Genomic DNA, 20,922 nt, shown 5'->3' on the forward strand with positions numbered 1-20,922 from the left:
GATTAATTGTGAAAACACAGCGTTTGTTTCTAATAAATGCACAATATGTAATTTCTGGAGAATAGAGTCACGTGCAGAGCCAGTCCTTCTGGAGGAATAAACACCAGGAGCCGTTTACTGACGAGTAAGAACTCACTTAAATTAATATTACTCTTAATTATGGGGATTGAAAAGTGGATTTATCTTCACTCCCATTTATCAACCTGACTGTAGAAATGATCTGTGGACTCGACCGCCATTGTCGCTTGTTTATGTGCTGTAATGTTGACTGCCAACCAGAGCAGGGTTGAACATGACGTTACAGAGAGAAGAGGGGGAAAAAGAGGGAGAAACAGAGTCTCTGGAGAGTGCTGAGTTCAGTGATTGACCTGGATGCAAACACACTGGTACCACACAGGTAGAAGCAACTACACACTCCCAGGAGTAACGCAAATAAGCACAAATGATGCCGTAGTCAAACTCCCTTCGCTGGTGGTGAACACACCATTAAACAACCATCATTGCTGATGAAAATCTGTCTGATGTAACTAAGGCACAAATGCTTGCAAAGTTCTTGTCCGTTGTTGCACCTGATGACACAACATTGTCGTAATGTTTTAGAAAATCCAGTCATAGCAAATTGCAACTGGATTTAATCATATACTCTCAATGAAAGAATATGAGAATACTATTTGTAATTTACAGTCTATTGTAACGGATTACGTCCGATTTCCATCAATAGACCTGTTATACAAGGAAAAAGCACAGGTGTATTCAATTCAATTCCCAACAACATTTAGGGTTCAGTTGGTAAAGTTCATGCTAACTCACTGAAGCACTTAACTGAACTGACCCCTCATTAACAAATTAGCTTCACCTGTGTTTTACCTGCTACTAAAGATGATGCGATCAGATGCACATTTACACCAGTCTGTGATCACTCTGTTTAATTTGAGGCGACTTCTTCTGAAGAATATGAGAATATGAAACATTACAGTTCCACCTCTACCTGTTAGGACCGATATGGCTATTTTTTGAGCACCTATGTTGAAATATATTGTTTGGTACCTGGTAAATGGCACAGATGGTGCTAAAACGTTCCAAAATGTGCCAAAATGGCACATTTGGAGATTCTGCCTGTGCACTAAAACCTCTCTAATTTTGTTCTGATTCGCTTTATTAGCATAACAATTGGCAGAGGTAATGATCAGATGTTTTGCTATGGTTTGCTAGGGATCAGAAGGCTACCTCAGGGTGTGTGCCAACTTAATTTACTCAGACCCAGTGACATACAGTATATTCTTATACTTACACATCTGAACAAATATTTCAAGCGTTCCCTTTTATTATGATACCTCGATTATTCAAATAGACCTTGCAGTTGCAGAGATACACTCTGTTAATTATCGAGCAGAGACACAAAATAGAGGCTAGTTCTTAACAGGTTAATGATATCGGCTCGCACATTTAGGAATGTGTGACTGATAGATGACTGTAATATACCCGCCCAGCCAATTGTCTCCCTCTGGACCAATCTGGCTGTCAGGGAAGCAAGCACAGACAAGGAGATGAGAGAGGACAGAGGACGAATTCAGGTTACACTCAATCTAGGAATATTTTGTGGAGAGGTTTATCAATCAAATCTGATCACGTTGACATTTCATGTGGCCAACAAAAGAGAAATAATCTGGAAAGCTCCTGTTTTATCATTTTGGTGATAGAACGGTTATGGTTTCCCTGTACACTAGTGTTTCCTTTGTTAATCAGTACCTGTGTATTTGTGTTTTTCTTTTACTCTAGGTCACTTTGGCTGTTTTAGTCATGCGTCGCCTGGGTTTTTGTATTTGTTCCCCATTCCTCGTTTCTCCTGTTCTGGATTTGTCTCCATGGCTTTACGGTTTGTCCTCTGTTTTTGTATTACTGTTCAGTTTCCTGGATTCTACTTCTTGCCTGTTTTTGTTGCCAGCCATTTTGTTACACGCATTTTTGATTTTTTGTTTGGATCTGTTGGACTTTGGTTTTCAGCTTATCATAAAAGCTTGCTTTTTGCTCTTCACCTTTCTGCGTCTGTGCGTGTCTTGTGTGTCCCTTTTTTGTTAACCCTGACAGTTGGCTGGACAACAGTCGAATGTGAAGACATCATCTGGGACTTCTTTGCATTTTTCACTCTTTTCTAAGGCTTAAAGTCTAGACAATCAACATATTAGTTGAAAAAAATAACATATTAATCCATTAGGAAAGTAATCATTAGTTGCATCACTTTAAGCTTCAGCTGACTGTATTCATTGTGAATGTAGTCAGGATTATGCTTTATGTAGCAATCGATGACTTACACCTCACGTCTCATCACCTTAAGTTTTAATATTTACAACTTCCTTTATATTTGATATTGCTGAGCTGACAATTAGCTTCGGCCTGATGTTTTCCCAGGTAATTGATCTATAAATATCTTAAGAAAAGCCTTGTTTGTCCCTTATTCGCTTCCTCAAATCTATTATCTCTACCTCACTGTCCCCTACCGTCACCCTAAACCCTCCATCCAGCTGACAAGGTCTTTTAGTGTTTATCCAAAACCAATTAAGAGGTCAAGGTCACACCAAGTTACAAGCAAGCTGGCTTTGATGTCAGGTGTAACTAACACAAGTGGATTGAAGTTGACACAGGTAACATCCCGATGAGTCTTGGACCTAACATGACTTCATCGCTTGCTGCGGCACTCCTGCACTTTTCACCTACTGCGTGAGGGAGGTTTGGAGGAATGTGAAAAGACGTGGCAGAAAAGAGATAAAAGAAGCGTCCTAAATTATAAATGGGCCTGAAGAGGGAAGTGTGACTGGAAAAAATGAAAGATGGGGAGGGATCAGGTTTGTCATACAGAAGATGAGGACTGAGAACAGACTATTATTGTGCATGTGTTTGTGAGCTGTGATAAGTATGTCAGTTAATTGAAAATAGTTCTCATGTAAAACTTCCATTATAACCTCAAAGACTGCAGAAGGCTGCTGGATCACAACCGCGGCTATCATAAAGTCAACAGATACATTTTCTCCGGCTGCAGCAACAGAAAATGCAGAACATATTTTAAATTACTTTAAAATCACATACAGGCCCGGGGGCTTTATCTTAGTTCACTCTCTGCCGTGCACACGAACCAGCGCTATGAGGATAAACTGTGGACAAGTTTCAATGAATAGGCAGAAAAACAGGCTCCTCTGCAGATACTACCCAGAGCAACATCACAAAATGAGTTACAGAGAAGAAAGTTTATCAGTATGTATTAAAATTCACATTGTATCTGAGAAAAACTCGGCACAATGCTCTAACACCAGAGAATTACACATAAATATGATAAATCATTTGTGATGTGCATTATTTAATGCTATTACCAACTGCACTAACATTTTTTTAGTTTGTTTATCATGATATAAGCGATCATCTTCAATTTTAATTATTGTTATATCATGATGTTTGTGTGTGTTGTCTTTTCCTGGTTTTAAAGGCTGCATTACATTAAAATGATGTCATTTTCTTAACTTAACAGACTGTCCTACTTGTTCTAGTACTTGTTTTTACCCACTTAGTCATTTTATCCACATTACTGTTAATTATTAATCAAAAATCTCATTGTGTTAATGTTTTGTCAAAGTACCAATAGACATCCCAACAGTATTCTCACAATGATCAACATCGAGGGATTTGGTTGAAATCCATCACTATATTTGATTCTATGGGGCTTGTTAGCCGACCCAAGCCAACGTGCGCCTAACGACATCACAATTAACAGGACAAGTTTGTATAAAACAACGGCATAAGTAGGCCTACATTAAATAGGAGTGGTCACATCACAGTCAGTGGATTACAGGAGGGATGTAATACCAGATGCTCTCTGCAGAGCATATGTGATTGACAGTAGACGGGAGGGGAAGAGTTAGGGCAGATTGTCCACTAGTTAATCGATCGCGGGTGGCACCGTTCTCTCGGTGGGATAAAAACAAATAAAAGTATAGACTGCTAAAATGGGTCACCAAATATATTTGGAGACCACCCAAGTAAAGTTCATGTGTGGGAAACAGTGTTATAATATGACAGGTGTGTGTCTGTCATGCTTGTTTTGGAGTTTGTCTGCCTTCTAGTGACCAAAACTGATTTAAGTTAGAGAGTTTTTACAAGGATTTATAACTTGTAACTTGATGTTAATGAGGCTATTTAACAATATCTATCTTCAGTATGAATCTCTTCCATTTCAAAACATAAACATGTAAATAAAGATAACAACTTGTAAGTATAATGTACATACAGTGTATATAAACACTAGAATATAGTATATTTTGACATCTTTGTCACTTTGTGGTGTAAAAAACTACAAAACCTGCTCAGAATTAGAACACAAAATGGACACAACAGGCCTTCTACCCAAAGCGAGGGACAGGCTGCAGTGGACCCCATAAGCAGGAGAAAATTGTTTTATGTAAAAGTCACATCAATCTGACAACAACATTGTCATTTAATTCTTTCTAAATGTACACTATAAATTGTGAGTCGTAAAAAACATTAGCACTCTCGAAGGAGGTCATAAACCACCATCCTCCCTCAAGAAATACTCAGAACCTACCACTATATCAAGCACAGACTCATGTACATTCTGCTTGATATAGATGCACATTATCTCATCCACAGACCTCACTTTCACACACACACACACACACAGCCTGATAGATGTGCGGTGCCTCTGCTCATTAGTCCACTGTGACCCGCAGCCAAGACACCTCATTAAAAAAAAATCCCTAAATCGCCTCTGATATTCTGTGACTAGACGTCACTCTTTTATGCTGCAACCAAAAATAATCTTTATCGGGGGATTTATTGGACGCTGTACAGTTTCATTACACAGAACAAACACAACAATAACTGTTTACTTTACTCTGCAAAGGTGCAAAATCTGAATCAAAGTCGAAATGGTGTGTGACTGCAGTGAGGAGCCATTTCTTGCTGCTTCAGCACATAAACGCACACACACATTTATCGAGTACTTAGTGGTATTCTGCAGAGACATGACTAACAGAACAGGAGCGTATTATTTCAGTTTGTGGGCAGTTGTGAAGTTGTCATCTCTGGGTGGACAGTCTCACCCTGAGCCCTTCCCTCTGTCATGAGAAGTGAGTCATGTCTGTGAAGCACTATTATTATCGTCGTCTGCCCGGGGTGGGAATTAGAGATAAGCTGCAGTGGAGGCTGATTTAAGGGGAGTTCAAAGGAAGTTTAAAAAAAAAAAATTAAATCATTTTTTGGGTTAAAATCTACGACAGGGATTTTAAAACTGTCTTGTCAGATTCTTACCTTTTAAAACGAAGAAGAAGAATTAAATAACCCATCTTTGCTTATTAATTCTTAGTCTTTACCCTCAGGTGTGCATAAACTACAGGTGCAAACTACACAAAAATGTGAATCAAATATGCGGTCCATATTTTGCATTGCTATCTTAAAGTCCAGTGCATAGTGAAGATGCCACGACAATAATTATCCATCATTAAGTATGAGCCTTCTATCATGGAAAACTACGAAAGCAAAACACAAAAAAATTTAATTTACAAAGCATTTCTAAATTCTTTATTAGACAACCACTTATTAGTCAAATAACTCATGTGTGCCCAAAAAGACACCATTACTGACCACTAGAAACTACTGATGTTTCATCAGAGCCTATGTGTAAATGTGTGCCTATAAGTGAATACAATATCAAGGACTGATGACCCTCACTTCCTGAGATGTTGCATCACATGAGTTTTTGTTCCTGGTTCTAGTTCTGATAAAGACGTGCCATGCAGTCCGTCGGTTACAGAGAGCTCTAGAGAATGGCGCAACATGGCGCAATCAGTTTTCATGCAACACTCATACTGGTGAGAGAGGAGTTTCCTTTGACCTGTCAAGTTTTTTCTTTTTCAAGCTAAAAATATGGCTTAAAGTATCAGCACATTCACTTAGAGGATGTGTGAAAGCTCTTTATGTCTGGAAGAAGCTCAATAAAATGTTGGTCAGCTTTGTACCTTTGTAATCTGGTTGATTTTGCATTGTTCGATTGTTGATTTTCATCATTATTTGACGATCAGTTTTCAATTGAATTGACCCTTTTTAAGCTGAAATCTTCACTGTAGCCGCTAAGCTAAAAGCGTTGGCACTCACACCATCTAAAAGTGGGTGCACGAGCACGACGTGTGTCAAATCAATTTGGGATCTCAGGGCTTCTGGAGACTTTGATCACACCAAGCCAGCTGTGTGGAGCCATTGTTTTGAGGAGAATGCTGCAACTCCGTTTTGCTGTGAAGCTCCAGAAATGTTTTGTAAATGACAAAACTTCACCTGACTTTCCATCGACATGGGATGAGCGGATAGTGACTGAATTTACATTTTTGCGTAAACGAATCCTTTAAAGCTTTGGTATCTAAGTAGCTTTGATAGCTACTTACAGGTAAGCTAGCATGGTTTTAATAGCTTTAAGACTTGAAAAACGTTAGCTGTCCTGTAAGAAAGTTCAGTTCAATACACACATATATCCAGTAGGCCTCTACAAATCTCTGCCCCTCCATCACTTGTTTCTGCACTATGTAACTTCAGTGAGAGGGTAGGATCACAGCGTTACATACATGTTTACCTCAAGACATAACATGGAGTTTTGAGTTAACAGTGAGTTTTGTTTGTAGCTATCACCTACATTACATCCAACAAATTGTCACAAACCTGGGATTTGTATTTACAACAGTGGTGTCACACTCAGAAACTGTGGGGGGCGCCAAATCGCACAAAATGCCAATTTCTACATCACACTGCTTTAAGAAACGTGTGTATTCTGACTACAAAATACGTAAAAAATTCACTTACGTGTTTGTGATACTAACGTACTAATAACAGGCCCTTTATGACAGCAGACATTTTGAATTTGACACGTCAAGATTTCCTTCATAAAAAAAAACACCCACTTCAGGAATACTGTTACCTCATTATGTAGGCAAAAATGATGCTGCTATTTTTACTCTATTCGCTCGTTGTGATCGTCAACTGTCACCTCATTACAGTCTCTCTGCCACACCGACTCCACTGTGCTGACATTATGTACAATGCATGATACTTGTCTCGTTTAGAAGTGTGTCTGTGCAGGAAGAAGAGCACACTGAGCATGTCAAAAACAACAAAAGATTAGAAACCATTCATCAAAGGGCCATCAGTATATTACAGGTTCAGCCGGCATATGCTTTCTGCTACTGTAGGAAATGCTCACATTTAACGAGAGGACATGTGGCATACATTTACACTGGGAGAGCTGTCGGTCTTCAGATAGCAAACACTGACTGAGGCTCTTTTGAATATTCTCTCTCACAAACAATTTAGTTGAAGGCTGCAACTAAAAGATAAAACACTGTATTATTAATGACCGTTCTGTCTCAGGCTGAGCATTAATGAGTGCAAAACACCTCTGGATCTTCACATCTGCAGGTTCTCAAAACTTAACAAGTAGCCATCCTGTAGCCTGGATCCAGCTTGTCACAGCAGGAGGACGACCGTCCAACTGCGCCCACACCAGCACACACACACACACACACACAAATGTAAACGCTGAGAAGAAGAAAAACAAATCAAAAACCGGATGACAGCAAACCAAGACAGCTGATTCAGATAAGAGAGGAAGTGAGAATGTGGTAGTGAGTGGGAGGATGTGGTGTGTGTGTCTGAGAAGAAGCAGAGCTCCAGATACTACTTAATAGAAACTGCTCTATTCACCTGCCCTCAGCGGACACAGAGTTATAGTTTTTTTGCTGTATGTCTTTGCAGGAACAGACTGATGTGTGTTTAAGAGAGCGGTGCTGAAGTGTGACCCTGTTAATGTTTAGCTGTCTGCAGGTCCACACTCAGGTTTGATAAATTGAATTAAGCTTTCTGGGCAAAGCGCCAGCTCAAGGCTCTGAGAGGCTGTGCAGCATGTTGACAGGATGATATCTGACTTATCTCTAAGTATATGGACACATGGGTTGAGTAATGGCTCAGTTACAGACTGTGTCTGAGTATGACTATAATGACCTGTTTTCTGTACTGTAGCTGCAATGATCTGGCCCAGTCTTGGCTAGCTGGAGGAACTCTGCAGGTGGCTTGATGACACCATGTTGTGTTTTATGTTATGATTTAAGTCCAAACTTTATTTTGTCTTTAATTCCCAACTCTTGCTCGTGTTGCATCATGTGGAGTTAATAATCAGATCATGTTTCAGTGTTCTCTAAGATGTTTCTTATCTGATAGACTCTAAACCTGAGGTGCACCCACCACCAGCTGTGACCTACCCAACAGGAGCAGTTTCACTTCTCTCGCCGCCTTCTCTCCGTCCTCTCGGAGGTTTTTGTCAATCATCTTTGACCTCTCCGCGGCAGCCTTGTCCTCGGCGCTCACCGTACAACCCATGGCTCCAAAACGCAGGGGCGCACCGCAAAGACGAGGCTTCAGGTCTGATGGTGTCAACGTGCCAACCTGCGCCGAGAACGAGAGGATGGAGCAGCCGATCCTGGAGTTGTTCAAGAAGTCAGTGTCCCTGCTCTCCTGTGCAACTTGAGGCTCAGCGATGAAGCAGATGCACCCAAATCATTTGTTTTGTGATTTTTTTAAAATATTTTTTTAATCTCAGGCTGTTACCGCTGGTCCATTTCTCTGTCCTGCATCCATCCACAGGCTGAGATGCCTGTGCTCGCTGCTCCGCTGCAGACTGCCTCACTTCGTCTCGTCGGCCTGGTGAGCTGCTGCCGCCGCTGCTGCTGCTGCAGTCCTCGTCCGTTTCCAAAATTCCGCTCCTCGGATAAAATCAGATGTCCCGACGACGCCTTGGAAGTGTCGTCGACGTCACTCGGACAACTTGTAGCGACGGTCCAATTAAAACAGGTGAGCCCTCCGCTGTAGGGCGCGCGCGGAGCCAATTAAAGTGGAAGGCGGCGAGGCGTGACGTGCGGAGTGCGGTGCGCAGACTGCAGTGGGCGCTGTGCCAGCGTCAGTCCTCTGCGCCTCTCATGGATGCGGCCTAAACGCAACGATGCACAGCAGTCACACCCGATCTCTGACTGACTGGAGGGTGCAGGAGAAGGTTTGGTCTGTGCCAGGGTGCAGGAAGGAGTGTTGAAACGTCTAAAGGGTCTTTGTGTCACATGTTTATGAAATAGCATGGCACATACTCTGAGAGAAGAGTGGGAGGACAGCGCCCCCACATGGCCATGAGTAAATGTTTCCTCTGGCAGTTACTGGGCTATGTGTTCTGAAAAGTCATGAGTGATGTGTAATAATGATAAAATAATATAAGAAGAAGAAGAAGAATTCGTGCAAGTAATGACACCCGAAGTTAGCAACAATACAAGTGAAATAATAAACATCCAAAAACAAAAATGGAGAACATTGATACTGATAAAAACTAAAATCTTGTGTGAATGTTAAATACAAAATGTTAACTGCTAATTCACATCTAATGAGCCATTTAGCTGTTGCTCACTTGCTGTGATGTTCTTCCTCTGAGACACTGTAGGTATGTTATATTTGTTCCCACATGAGGGCTTAAATGTATCAGAAAAATTCAGATTACAGTGCCCGAGGTGTCAGAAACACAGAAGCCTGTGTGTCCTGTCTGCTATTTTGACCACAATCAAATCTAAATGAGTCGGTGTTGCAGTCAAAACTTGTACACATTTGCAGTATGTTGACCTAACGAGGGCAGCAGCGAGGGATCGTGATGACCCAGAGTACGAGTTTGTTGGTTTTTTTGTAAACACAGTTTAGCCTTGACAGAAACGATAAGAGCACTGAGCAGGAATAGATAAACTCTTCTTTTAAAACATGTAAACAAATAAGTGTGTGTGTGTGTGTGTGTGTGTGTGTGAATGTCTATTAAATGTAAAAGTAAATAATTAAATGACAGACAAAGTTATGGCAACACACACAAAACACAAATGATAGGCTTTCGGCTGATTTGTTCAGCAGCACTTTAACATAGTAACACAAACATGTGCCGCTAAAATTAAAATTAGCTTCGGTTAAGGAGAAATAATGACGACAGAGACAATGTAAAAACATCTACAATTATTTTATTGCCAAACTAAAACTGTCCCTGCTATTTACACTTTACAAGCTACTGTAAATATGCATCACAAATATAAAAGGTTTACATTTATATACATTATTTATATAAAGCCACATCTTATTCACCAAAATCCATATACCTTATTATAATTTCATAGTCGTGTCATTTCTATAGATTTATGTCTTGAACAACAGCTATAATAAAATATCACATAGATTTGTTTAGGTACATGAAAAATGCATATTTGATATACTGAGTCTGGTATTAAAACTGTGGTACCTGTTTAAAAGCTGAAGGCATTTCAAAGCAGTAGGTAGTCAGTTGTTATTTTGGCATGATCCCTTACAATAAAGCGAAGACGAACTATGACAAAACTAAACCTTCATTTTACACCACGGCAACCACTGCAAATACATGTGGAAAAGCGAGGGACAGAGGTGAATACGCGCACTAAATATTTCCTCTGCTGTTGTTCATAATTTATCTGTAGTAATCAGAAAACAATCAAAAATGGCTAAACAAACACAAAATAGAGTAAATATATAAATAAATGAGAAAAGTGATGATTTACGCAGGACTTTTCAGAAGCCTGAGAGTTGTGATTAAATATAAAGCCATCTTTGGGTAAAAGCAGCAAATATGTGTTATAACATTTCTCTGAGTTTTTCCCGGTTTAAAAAATTGTGCTGTTTTTAAACTTGTTCATTAGTGATCTATATATTTCTATATAATGAAATGCTCCTGCAATCTGTAATACAAATGAACTTACATGCAGGTTGTCAGTGCTATTGTGGGACACAAAGTTCACCTACTCAAGAACTACTGAAACACATCTCCAAATTAAGCTCAAAATTAAAGCGCCATCACTGACAGAATACACAACATTAATATTTGAAACATAATTTCATGTAGCATCTTCTAACAAGGGCTTCATAATACAAATATAACACTATAATAACTACAGCACAGACTGGGACTTCAGTACACTTCACAATAAGATGCCAAGTATTACAATAACATCTACTGTATGTATGACAGTGTCAGCAGGAAAATCTGTGCAGTTCACTACATCGACTACAGGACGGAACGGACATAACAGCATGCAAAACATTAACCTCAAGTCTAAATAGTCACCAAGGGTGAGAGCAGATCAAAATACTACAAACCAGTACAGCAAAGACGTTACGACAGAATCAGAAAAAAGCATAATACATCTTCAAATTAATTAAAAATTAACTTCTGGCACACCCACCAGCGGGTTCATCTCTACAAATTCATGTTGCTTGGCATGGTTTTGTTCAAACCCACAGAGCTTTGCGGGTTCACCCCGATTATAAAAAATAAATTTAATTTACTAAAAAGATAGTTTTTGGTTTTATCTGCACAGGTTTTGAGATATGAACATCAAGTTGTTCATATTTTCCATATAATGTACTTCAAAACATGGGTGACCAAAACTATCTACGTGGCTAGATACCATATTTTCTCTGCTGGTTGTAAGATTACAGGTTTAATAAACAAGATATAAAATGTTAACTAAAGAGCGTTGCAGGTGCTGGTAGGCCATGTTTTGACACCTTTGGATGGATCCCAGGTAGCTGTTTCCTCCTGCTTCCGGTTTTATGCTAAGCTAAGCTAAGCTAACCATTTCCTGGCTATAGTTGTACATTACACACAAATACTAAAGTGTAATCAATCTTCTCATCCTACACTCTGCAAGAAAGTGAATAAGGGTAGTTCCCAATGTCGCCTGTCAAACTATTAATTTAATTTAAAGCTGCTGTAAGCGAACGCAGCAAACAGGAGGATCCTGCTCTCTCTCTCCGTGTTCACGAGCAGACAGGACCGCCTCTTTATGGAGTTCTCTGTCCTGATTGGATAAAATCGGCAGGGATACCAGAAAATGTATTTCCTCTTTTCTCATGGGCTACTGACCAAACACTCTACAACACTGATTACTGTTGGAATATCGAGCTATTTAACACTTGTTTTATTATAAATATATCACTTACAGCAGCTTTAAGTTAGCATGTTGGGTTTTAATTTCCGTTTAATGGGCATGTAGCCATCGTAAAACTTCAATCATGTGTTAAAACATACAGTAATATTTGAATTTAAAACACTGAGAAATTTAAAGGGGATATCAGGAATTCATGAGGTTCATGAGCTGAACTTAAAGGTGAACTGTCGGGGTAAACTTACACTGTACTATGGTTTATATTCAAGGTCACAGTTTGGCTTGTATGTGCTTAGTGAGGAATCAAATCCCTACAATCAAGCATGATATTTTATCAAGCATTTGAAATATTATCAGTCGTAACACTTTCCATTGTTTATACCAGCTAAGACCAAAACTGACATTACACATAATGTATCTGGATCATTAACTTCATCATATACAGTAGTTAAATATAGTCCATTTGAAATTAAAAATATTGTAGCTAAATAAATATATACTCCTGTTTTTACTGTATGTTTGTGTGCTGTTCCAAATGCTAAAAAGGCACCAGGGTTTCTGAAGAAAGTTAGTTGATCTGGAACAAAAGCTTGGACGTAACATCTCTGGCAATTGACAGATCACGAAATGAAAAGTCACCCGCTCTCTAAGGCCTTAAAGCACTCATTTGTCGTATATGACGCCGCGATGAACTGTTCAGTGTGCTGCTGGTTCAGGGTGAGATCATCTGACTGTCTACTTCTGTGCGTCTCGAGGAAAATAATTCATATTTTTGTAAGAGAGTTACTCAGCAGTTTCTCTGACAATCGTGTCTTCTGTTTCTGTACAGTACCAGCTGCAATTGTTTGTGTGTAAATAAAGAGGAAGCAACAAGGAAAGGACCATTTCACCATCATGGATGGACTCAGTCACACTAAAACAGACCCTGTTCACTCCTGATTATTCATAAAAATGACTATTGCACTATGTTAAATTGAAATATAGAACATTGTTACAGTATGAAAGGATTTTGTTCAGATATGTGTTAAGTTACAGTCCAAAGTTAATTTAACTCGATCAGTATCAATATGTTATACTGTATATTATTACAAACCCCAGGCCCTGTGCTGAGCAGCCCTGTAGTGTGTTCCCATTGATAGTGATAGTGTTCCCCATCACACAGACCAGTTTGTTTCCCCCCTTTCCAAAGTTCACACACGCGCACGCACACACATATACACACACAAACACACACACTGAAGCAGCATCTAGTGGGCTCCTGCTGCGAGACCGCCTCCTGTTGTCCAGTCAATTATTATGAAGCTCAGACTCATCACCATGAAGGAGACGCCCAACGCAGCAAAACAGGCAGCCTGAAGGAAAGACGACAGACGGTTAATTAGCAATTTGCAAATATATACCATGACAAAAGCCTGTGGCAGTCAGTAAATTAGCATAAAGACAGGTTTGAGAGGCTCACCAGTATTTTAGGAGTAGAGCTCATGGGTTCGTCATCTTTGGGAACAATGCGGATGTAAAAGACAGCAGGGAAGATGAAGATGAGGCAGGGAGCTGACGTAGCACCTGTAAGGAGAAAGAGAAAAAAGGGATAGTTTTATTGAAGGCAGTGACATAAAGTTGACCAACCCTAATCTTTTTCAGGAGACATGAACACATAATATGTTGTTAAACTTCAGGTTGACTTAAGAATATCGTTGTTTCTTTTACTTTTCTCTTAATATGTTTATTGTGACCATCATACACCAAAATATGTCTCGAATTAGCAATAAACTCGTCTGCTGGGCGAATTACACTATAATTTATATTTTTGTGTTGTTGTTTGTTTTTGATTTTTTTGTGTTTCAACTCAAAATAACTGCAGATTAATTCCTGGATTGTGAGTCCTAAAGATAGACAAAGGTTTTTGCAAACAGCTCCATAAATTGGGTCATCTGATCTTCATGTCATGTGTTGTTTAAGTGGGCTTTGTATGTCCCCCTACATGTGTACTCGAATACATGTACATGTTTCGCAAAGCGGAGTTTGTTGCTTTGAAGATATCCTCGGCGGTCCTTTCACCAAAATGTTTTCAACTTTCATCTGTAACCTGTGAAACATGACCGCTGATCTGAGGACAGAGCTTGACAATAATATTGACTCAGGTCGTCAGTTTGTCTGAGAGCAAACACGCGCTGGTCACGTTTTTTACTTTTGCTTTGAATGTTTTTTTGTGTCAGGACCTGTCATGTCAAACAGGAGGTTCAGTCTGTAAACAGACAGAATAAGCAAACCATGACAACATCATATGTAGAATTTAACCTTTATAAAGTGGATAAATAGTATTGTTAATCAGGTATGATATATGATAGTATGTTGGCTACTTGTCCACAATGATGATGTTTTTTGGGCGGTCCGCCTTGAAAATGATTTGCCTCAATATTAACAGAAGGTGCTAATGTCCTGATGGCGCTGTACTAACCAATGATGCCAAAGATGCCCAGAATGTTGGGAGCGAATATCACCAGCATGTTGATGAAGGTGAGAAGAATGAGAGCGATGGCAATGTGACGCAGCCAGTTGAAAGACTTGGTGGGGAACAACATCTGCTGGATGGCTCTACGTACCTGTGGACAGACGCAGAGGGAGGAGGATTCAGTAAGGAGATAAAACCACGATAAGATATTTAGCGAGGGAACAAACCAACAACAGACTTACAGGGAACAGCACGATAGGGACGGTCAGCGTCACAGCTGTGAGGACGGCCACACGCACACACAGGATCAAAGTGTCGTAAGGGTCGATCCGGCTGTAAGTGTGCAGCAGTTCAGGCTCCACATTGCCTATAGAAATGTAAAGAAAAAAATACGTTATTAATAAAGTTTTCTCATGTGGAGCGTCACTCAGTAATAATGCCTCCTATCACTGGAGAGCGCAGTGTCACCACAAGAGGGAGCTTGTGCTCTATGAGCAGCAAGAGAAGCACATACTGCCCCAGGCTCTGTTTGTCTTTAGTTAAGACAATTACTAACCATAAAGACTACATGGCATTATAATAAACAACATATAACTATAGATTGTTTCCTTCCTCGTTTGATACACTTTGTTATATTCGGAGTGCTTGGATAGCCTCTGGTCTAGCCTCTTTTAACGTTTTCCAAGAGCTCCTGACATAATTTGTATCTTCATTGTATGACATAGAGCAACCAGTCACCTACGTTTTCTCTATTCTTTTTACCTTTACAGTCCTGCTCACCATTATTGGCACCCATGAAGTTTAAGTACATAATGTGGAATATCTTCTGAAAAAAATGAATCAAGTGAAACATTTTTTTTCTATAGAGAACTCGTGTTTGATACAAAAGAGCAAATGATAAACAACAATATAAAACAATTAACAATGGGAGGAAAAAATAGAAAAACTTAAAGCTTGCTGTGTCACTGGTATTGGCACCCTTTGCTGTAAATCAGTATGGAAACACATTGTGACTCACCTGTGGTAAATCACAAATGAGAATCACCTGTGATAAATTGTCTGTGCCCATGTGACATGAATTAGCCAATGAATGATGACTTCTGTGTTTTAAAAAGCCATCTGTTATCCCCTGTTCCTTTGTCACAATGGTGAAGACAAAGGAGCTGTCTGAGGACATCAGAAGTGCGATAATTGGCAAACACAAGACCTCCAAAGGGTATAAGGCCATCTCCAAAGACCTTGGTGTCCCTGTTTCAACAGTGCGTAATGTTATTAAGAAGTTTGCCAAGCATGGAACTGTCAAGAACCTCCCTGGGCGTGGGGGGAAGAGAAAAATTGATGAGAGAAGTCTTCGAAAGTTGGTGCGAATGGTGGAAAAAACACCACGTCAAACATCCAAAGACCTGAAGGCCAACCTGGAACAGTCTGGAGTCATGGTTTCAACAAGTACCATACGCCGCACACTAAACCAAACAGGGCTTCATGGGCGAAGGCCAAGGAAGACATCACTGCTGAGGAAAAGACATAAAAAGGAACAACTAATCTTTGCCAAAGAGTACCTGGACAAACCACAATCCTTCTGGGAAAATGTTCTGTGGACAGATGAAACAAAAATAGAGCTTTTTGGCAATGCACACCAACAGTTTTTTTATAGACGACGCAATGAAGCCTACAAGGAAAAGAACACCCTACCAACAGTTAAGCATGGTGGAGGATCCATAATGCTGTGGGGCTGCTTTGCTGCATCTGGTACTGGAGGCCTTGACCGTATCACAGGAATCATGAAATCAGAGAATTATCAAGAGATTTTAGAGCGAAATGTCCTACCCAGTGTAAGAAAACTTGGTTTGAGTCGAAGATCATGGGTCCTCCAGCAAGACAAAGACCCAAAGCACACATCCAAAAGCACGCAGGAATGGTTGAAAAGGAAAAAATGGACTGTTTTAAAAATGGCCAGCCATGAGTCCTGATCTCAATCCGATCGAAAATCTTTGGTATGAGCTGAAATCTGCCATTGGGGAAAAGAAACCTGCAAACGTTCAAGAGCTTGAACAATTTGCAAAGACAGAGTGGGAGAAAATACCAGCTGAGAAGTGCAAGAAGCTTATAGAAGCGTATAAGAAACATTTGGAGGCTGTCATCACTGCCAAAGGGTGTGCAACGAGATATTAAAGAGGGGTGCCATTATTGCTGCACATGCTGTTTTTTCTGTTTCTTCTTTGAAATTACAATATGTAAGTTGAAAAAACAATTTTCTTTGTTAAATTACTTTGGACCTCCAATTAAAAGATCCTGATGATATAAATTTGTTACATTTCCATTTATTTCTGACGATACTGTAGAGGTTATGCAAAAAATGAAGGGGTGCCAATAATGGTGAGCAGGACTGTATATGCCTTTTTTACCCTCTCTCAGTTCTACTGTTTACGCCGAAGCAGCGCTTCTTTTGCTTTACTGTGTGACAAAAAAACATACTGTATCCATCAATGCACTGACTAATAGACTACCGTACACTTGCACTGATAATGTATTGTAAGTCTTTGGATAAAAGCATACAACTCAGTACAACTTAGTGAACACTGGTCACTGCATTTAATCCATCCTTTAGGAGCAGTGGGTAGCCTCTGAGCGGCACCCAGGGATCTACTCCAGTTCAAGTGCCTCAGTTAGGGGCCCTGACAGGATAATTAACCTAATATACTGTACATGTTTTTGATGCTGTTGGAAACTAGAGAAACGCGCATGAGGAGGACCCGCAAACTCCAAATTGTAATGTAATACAATACTGTAAACACAAACTCCAAAACAGTGCCAGGGACAGCTGCTCTCACCTTTAAAGGTCAGATAGCCAAAGAGAGCGGCAAGAAAGTACATGGTGTACATGACGAGGATGGAGATGTTGGACACCTGCTGCATCCTCTTCTTCGTTGGACTAAAATCAGAGAGTTGAAAGTTGAGTGAATGCCAAATTCTGCACAGGCATGTTATCAAATATCGCAGTTGAAAGAGGGCTGACTCACTTGCGGAGCTCGGTGTAGATGGGCAGGACCTCAGGGTGGCAGACAAAGGCGAAAGCCAAGATGGGAATGGTGTACGCTGTCTGTGAGGAACAAATAAACACGTGACGGTCTATGATTAGCAGGCCCAAAATACATGTGGAAATGCAGGCTGGCGAGAAGCACGTGCAGACTTCAACATTTCTTTTTTTTCCCTGAGCCACCTACCTGTGAGTTGATGGTGAACATGCGTGCGGCGCAGTGGTCGTCATCATCCTCATGAACCAGACCGTTGCTGTACTCGTGGCCGTGGCTTGAAACATTCAGGCTGAGGTGAGCGGCAGTGCTGTTGGCTGAGAATTCTTCGAATGGGCAGGGAATCTGAAATTTCTTATAGATCACCTGCAAAAAAAGCAAAGTATAATCAAGGAAAAGACATAAGGATGAGGGGATGTAAACAAGGGCCCTCAATATTCCCTCGCAAGCTTAAAAAAGCCATTTCACATCAGATTAGTGTGACTCAGCCTGTAAGTACTAAGGTTTTACTCTCAACCTTTGATGTGTCGAGGCAGCTCTTATATTCGCCTTATCAAACATAGCCACATACCACTGAAAATAGAGATGAGGGTGGGAAAGAGACGAAGGTGGGAAAGTGAGCTAACATGTGTGCCAAGATGACATGCCAGAACAAATGAGGCTCCTTGTTAAGAGTCACTGTGATGATGTGCCACTGTGTGAGCCAGGCCAACTTACAGCGCTGAGAAAAAACACCATGCAGCTGAGAGAAAATCCACTGGTATAGCCGAGGTAACCTGGAAATAAAGCAAGAGAGGTTGCTTAATTTAAACTGAACTGAACCATTTGGCCTTCATGTGTTGTGTTGTAGTTACACAAGAAGTCCACAAAGTTTACAGTCAGAAGGTTTCCTACTGCTCTCTGAATGAGGCTTCTGCAGAAAACAGCATGAAAATGCCAAATCAGAATGACCTCACAGCACTATGTCACCAGAGAGAGCACGTTTTAATGTGTGTGTGTGTGTGTGTGTGTGTGTGTGTGTGTGTGTGTGTGTGTGTGTGTGTGTGTGTGTGTGTGTGTGTGTGTGTGTGTGTGTGTGTGTGAGGTTCAGGCTGGAATACAGGGTGTGATGATCTCAGGGAAAATGATTTCTAATTGGACACCTGCTGTTTCCACTGCCAGTGGAGGGACAAAGACAAACACTAATTGCTTGACTTGAAGGTCACTCCATCAAAATGCCATTATCTGAGTTGGCTAAAAGTCAAAAGAAAACATAATTTTAATTGAGTCCCAAAGGTGAAAATTGTTTTGGAAAAAAAACAAAATTTGGCAAATGTACAGTATGTGTTAGGTAAGCATATTGGAGATAAATGTCCCCCACAGTTTCTGAGTGCAACACCACAGTAAGAAACACAAATCCCAGGTCTGTAATGTGGGTGCTAACTACAAACAAAACTCATTACATCATAACAATGTTATGTGTTGTATGTTGAAGTTAACGTATTTAACGCTGTGATCCTACCCTCTCACTGAAGTTACATGGTGCAGAAACAAGTGATAGGGGGGCGGAGTGGCTGAGACAGAGACAACATTCACCCTATTACAAGACACTGTACCATCAACAGGATTCTGAAGCTGTTATTTTAAGGTAAAACAGTTACATAATGTTGCTTTAAAATGGTTTATTTACTGGTAAACCAAGCTGTATTAGATAGAGTGAAGCCACATACCATTCTCTCTCACTAAATACACATATTTAAAGTACCAGCATAATCATACTCATACGCTAAAATTAAGAATTATATGCTAATAGTGTATGTAGAAAGTCTAATGTTAAGTAACTTAATCTAAAAAAACCTAAAAAAAAAACCCAAAAAACATCACTTGTATCTTATTTTGAACCTTTGAACACTATTAGAGTTTACTTATTTCTAAACTGGAGCCAACTTATTTCTAGATTTCTTGGAAAAGTAAAGAAAAGTCAGATACACTGAGGATATGTCTGATTTACTGCAGTTACAATAAAGTTTTCAACAATACAGGTCCAGCTGCATCAGCTATACTCACCTAGCTGTTTCATTAGAGCCAGGGGCAGGATGATAGAGGCAGAGACCATGATGACCAGGTAGTTTCCATTCAAGTACCACAGACTGTTTGGAGAAAAATCTAGTTTACTTTGGTGAGCTCAGTATTTCAAACATTGGCACAGAGACACAGTACACACAGACTGAGACAAAAATAGAGTGGAAAGTGGTTAGAAATTGGTTTACACGTCTGGTGAAACTGTTGGTGCTACCTTTTTCTAAAATCCTGTAGTCTGAGAGCACTTTGTCAAACGACTTAAGGTTGTTAAAAAAGTACTGGTCCAAATGGTTCATGTGTCAGACCAACAGCAACCTGCTGGGAACATCATTGGCGTTGAAATGGTGGAAAAAACGTGTCTGCTTATGTTTCTCTCTACAGACGTACTGGAATAGGCAGTTACATAACTCTGATGATTTATGTGACACTTCACAGTTGCAGAAAGGGAAGACATGCTGGAGCCTAAACATCGCAGCACTGATGGAGTCAGTATATATTACCAACAATGTCAGCTTGTTGCATCACACCTTGGCCATCTGTCCTTCTCTTTACTTTTTACCAACCCCTCCCAAAAGTAAAGTAATAAAGATGTTCTTTATTACTCATCCCATACCATAACACACAGAAATAATTTCACCCTTAAAGGCGTTGTGTGAAGATCCGGTGTGTAGAATATGACAGAAATTGAACATAATATTCATAAATTTGGTGTCAATAGCATCTAATCACCCCAAACTAAGAATCTAGTTAAAGCTAAAAGACATTTGAGGATGGAAAGACATGTCCAGTGTTTCTGCTGTATCATCACCTGCTAAATGTGGGAACCACACATGTCCTCCCATTACATAAACAACATAATGACATGTATATGTGTGCTCTTAAGACATGTGGGCATGTTGGTACCAGGATGTAATCAGAGGTTTATTGCATTCACTTAATATCTGACTGTCTCTATATCATGGTGTTCTGGCCTCGTCCTCCGATGTATTTCTAGCTTTTAATCAGCCCCTATATGATTGTTAATAATAAACGGATGATATGAGGTTAACAGCTTGTTTATTTACATGTGAATAGATCTGATTTAGACCTCGAGGTGGGCAGCTACTAGTTTACATAATGGAGTAGATAAGACAGACTGTTCCCGTATGTCTCATTCAGGAAAACAAATATAATCCAGGGACAGTGTTAGTAAATCTCAAACATCAGCAAGTGTAGATCTGAGCAGAGCGCCAGCAACAGAAAGCTCATAGGCATGACCGTCAAACCATTAAAGACAACTGTCTCCAAAATCCTGTGTATAGAACAGTCTTTGTGTCCGCTCCCTGTTTAAGCTGCTAAGCCT

At 40.1% G+C, this 20,922-nt stretch overlaps 2 protein-coding genes across 2 annotated transcripts in view; both read right to left on the reverse strand.

Annotated features, from left to right (window-relative positions):
• gnai2b (guanine nucleotide binding protein (G protein), alpha inhibiting activity polypeptide 2b) overlaps positions 1-9,073 on the reverse strand; it is a 44,684-nt gene extending 35,611 nt beyond the window's left edge. Inside the window, exon 1 of the mRNA XM_073468185.1 lies at positions 8,307-9,073. Within this exon, the coding sequence (XP_073324286.1) occupies positions 8,307-8,424 (118 nt within the window). The 5' untranslated portion in view covers positions 8,425-9,073. The remainder of the gene's footprint in view (positions 1-8,306) is intronic.
• Positions 9,074-10,062: 989 nt separating this feature from the next.
• The window catches only part of slc38a3b (solute carrier family 38 member 3b), a 30,093-nt gene continuing 19,233 nt past the window's right edge, over positions 10,063-20,922 (reverse strand). Inside the window, exons 9-17 of the mRNA XM_073468483.1 lie at positions 19,566-19,648; positions 18,237-18,295; positions 17,712-17,885; positions 17,508-17,587; positions 17,319-17,419; positions 14,730-14,854; positions 14,494-14,638; positions 13,495-13,598; positions 10,063-13,387 (exon numbers count right to left, since the gene is read on the reverse strand). Coding sequence (XP_073324584.1) covers positions 13,283-13,387; positions 13,495-13,598; positions 14,494-14,638; positions 14,730-14,854; positions 17,319-17,419; positions 17,508-17,587; positions 17,712-17,885; positions 18,237-18,295; positions 19,566-19,648 — 976 coding nt within the window. The 3' untranslated portion in view covers positions 10,063-13,282. The remainder of the gene's footprint in view (positions 13,388-13,494; positions 13,599-14,493; positions 14,639-14,729; positions 14,855-17,318; positions 17,420-17,507; positions 17,588-17,711; positions 17,886-18,236; positions 18,296-19,565; positions 19,649-20,922) is intronic.

This window comes from Pagrus major, chromosome 6 (assembly GCF_040436345.1).
Source record: "Pagrus major chromosome 6, Pma_NU_1.0".
Classification (NCBI taxonomy): Eukaryota; Metazoa; Chordata; class Actinopteri; order Spariformes; family Sparidae; genus Pagrus; species Pagrus major.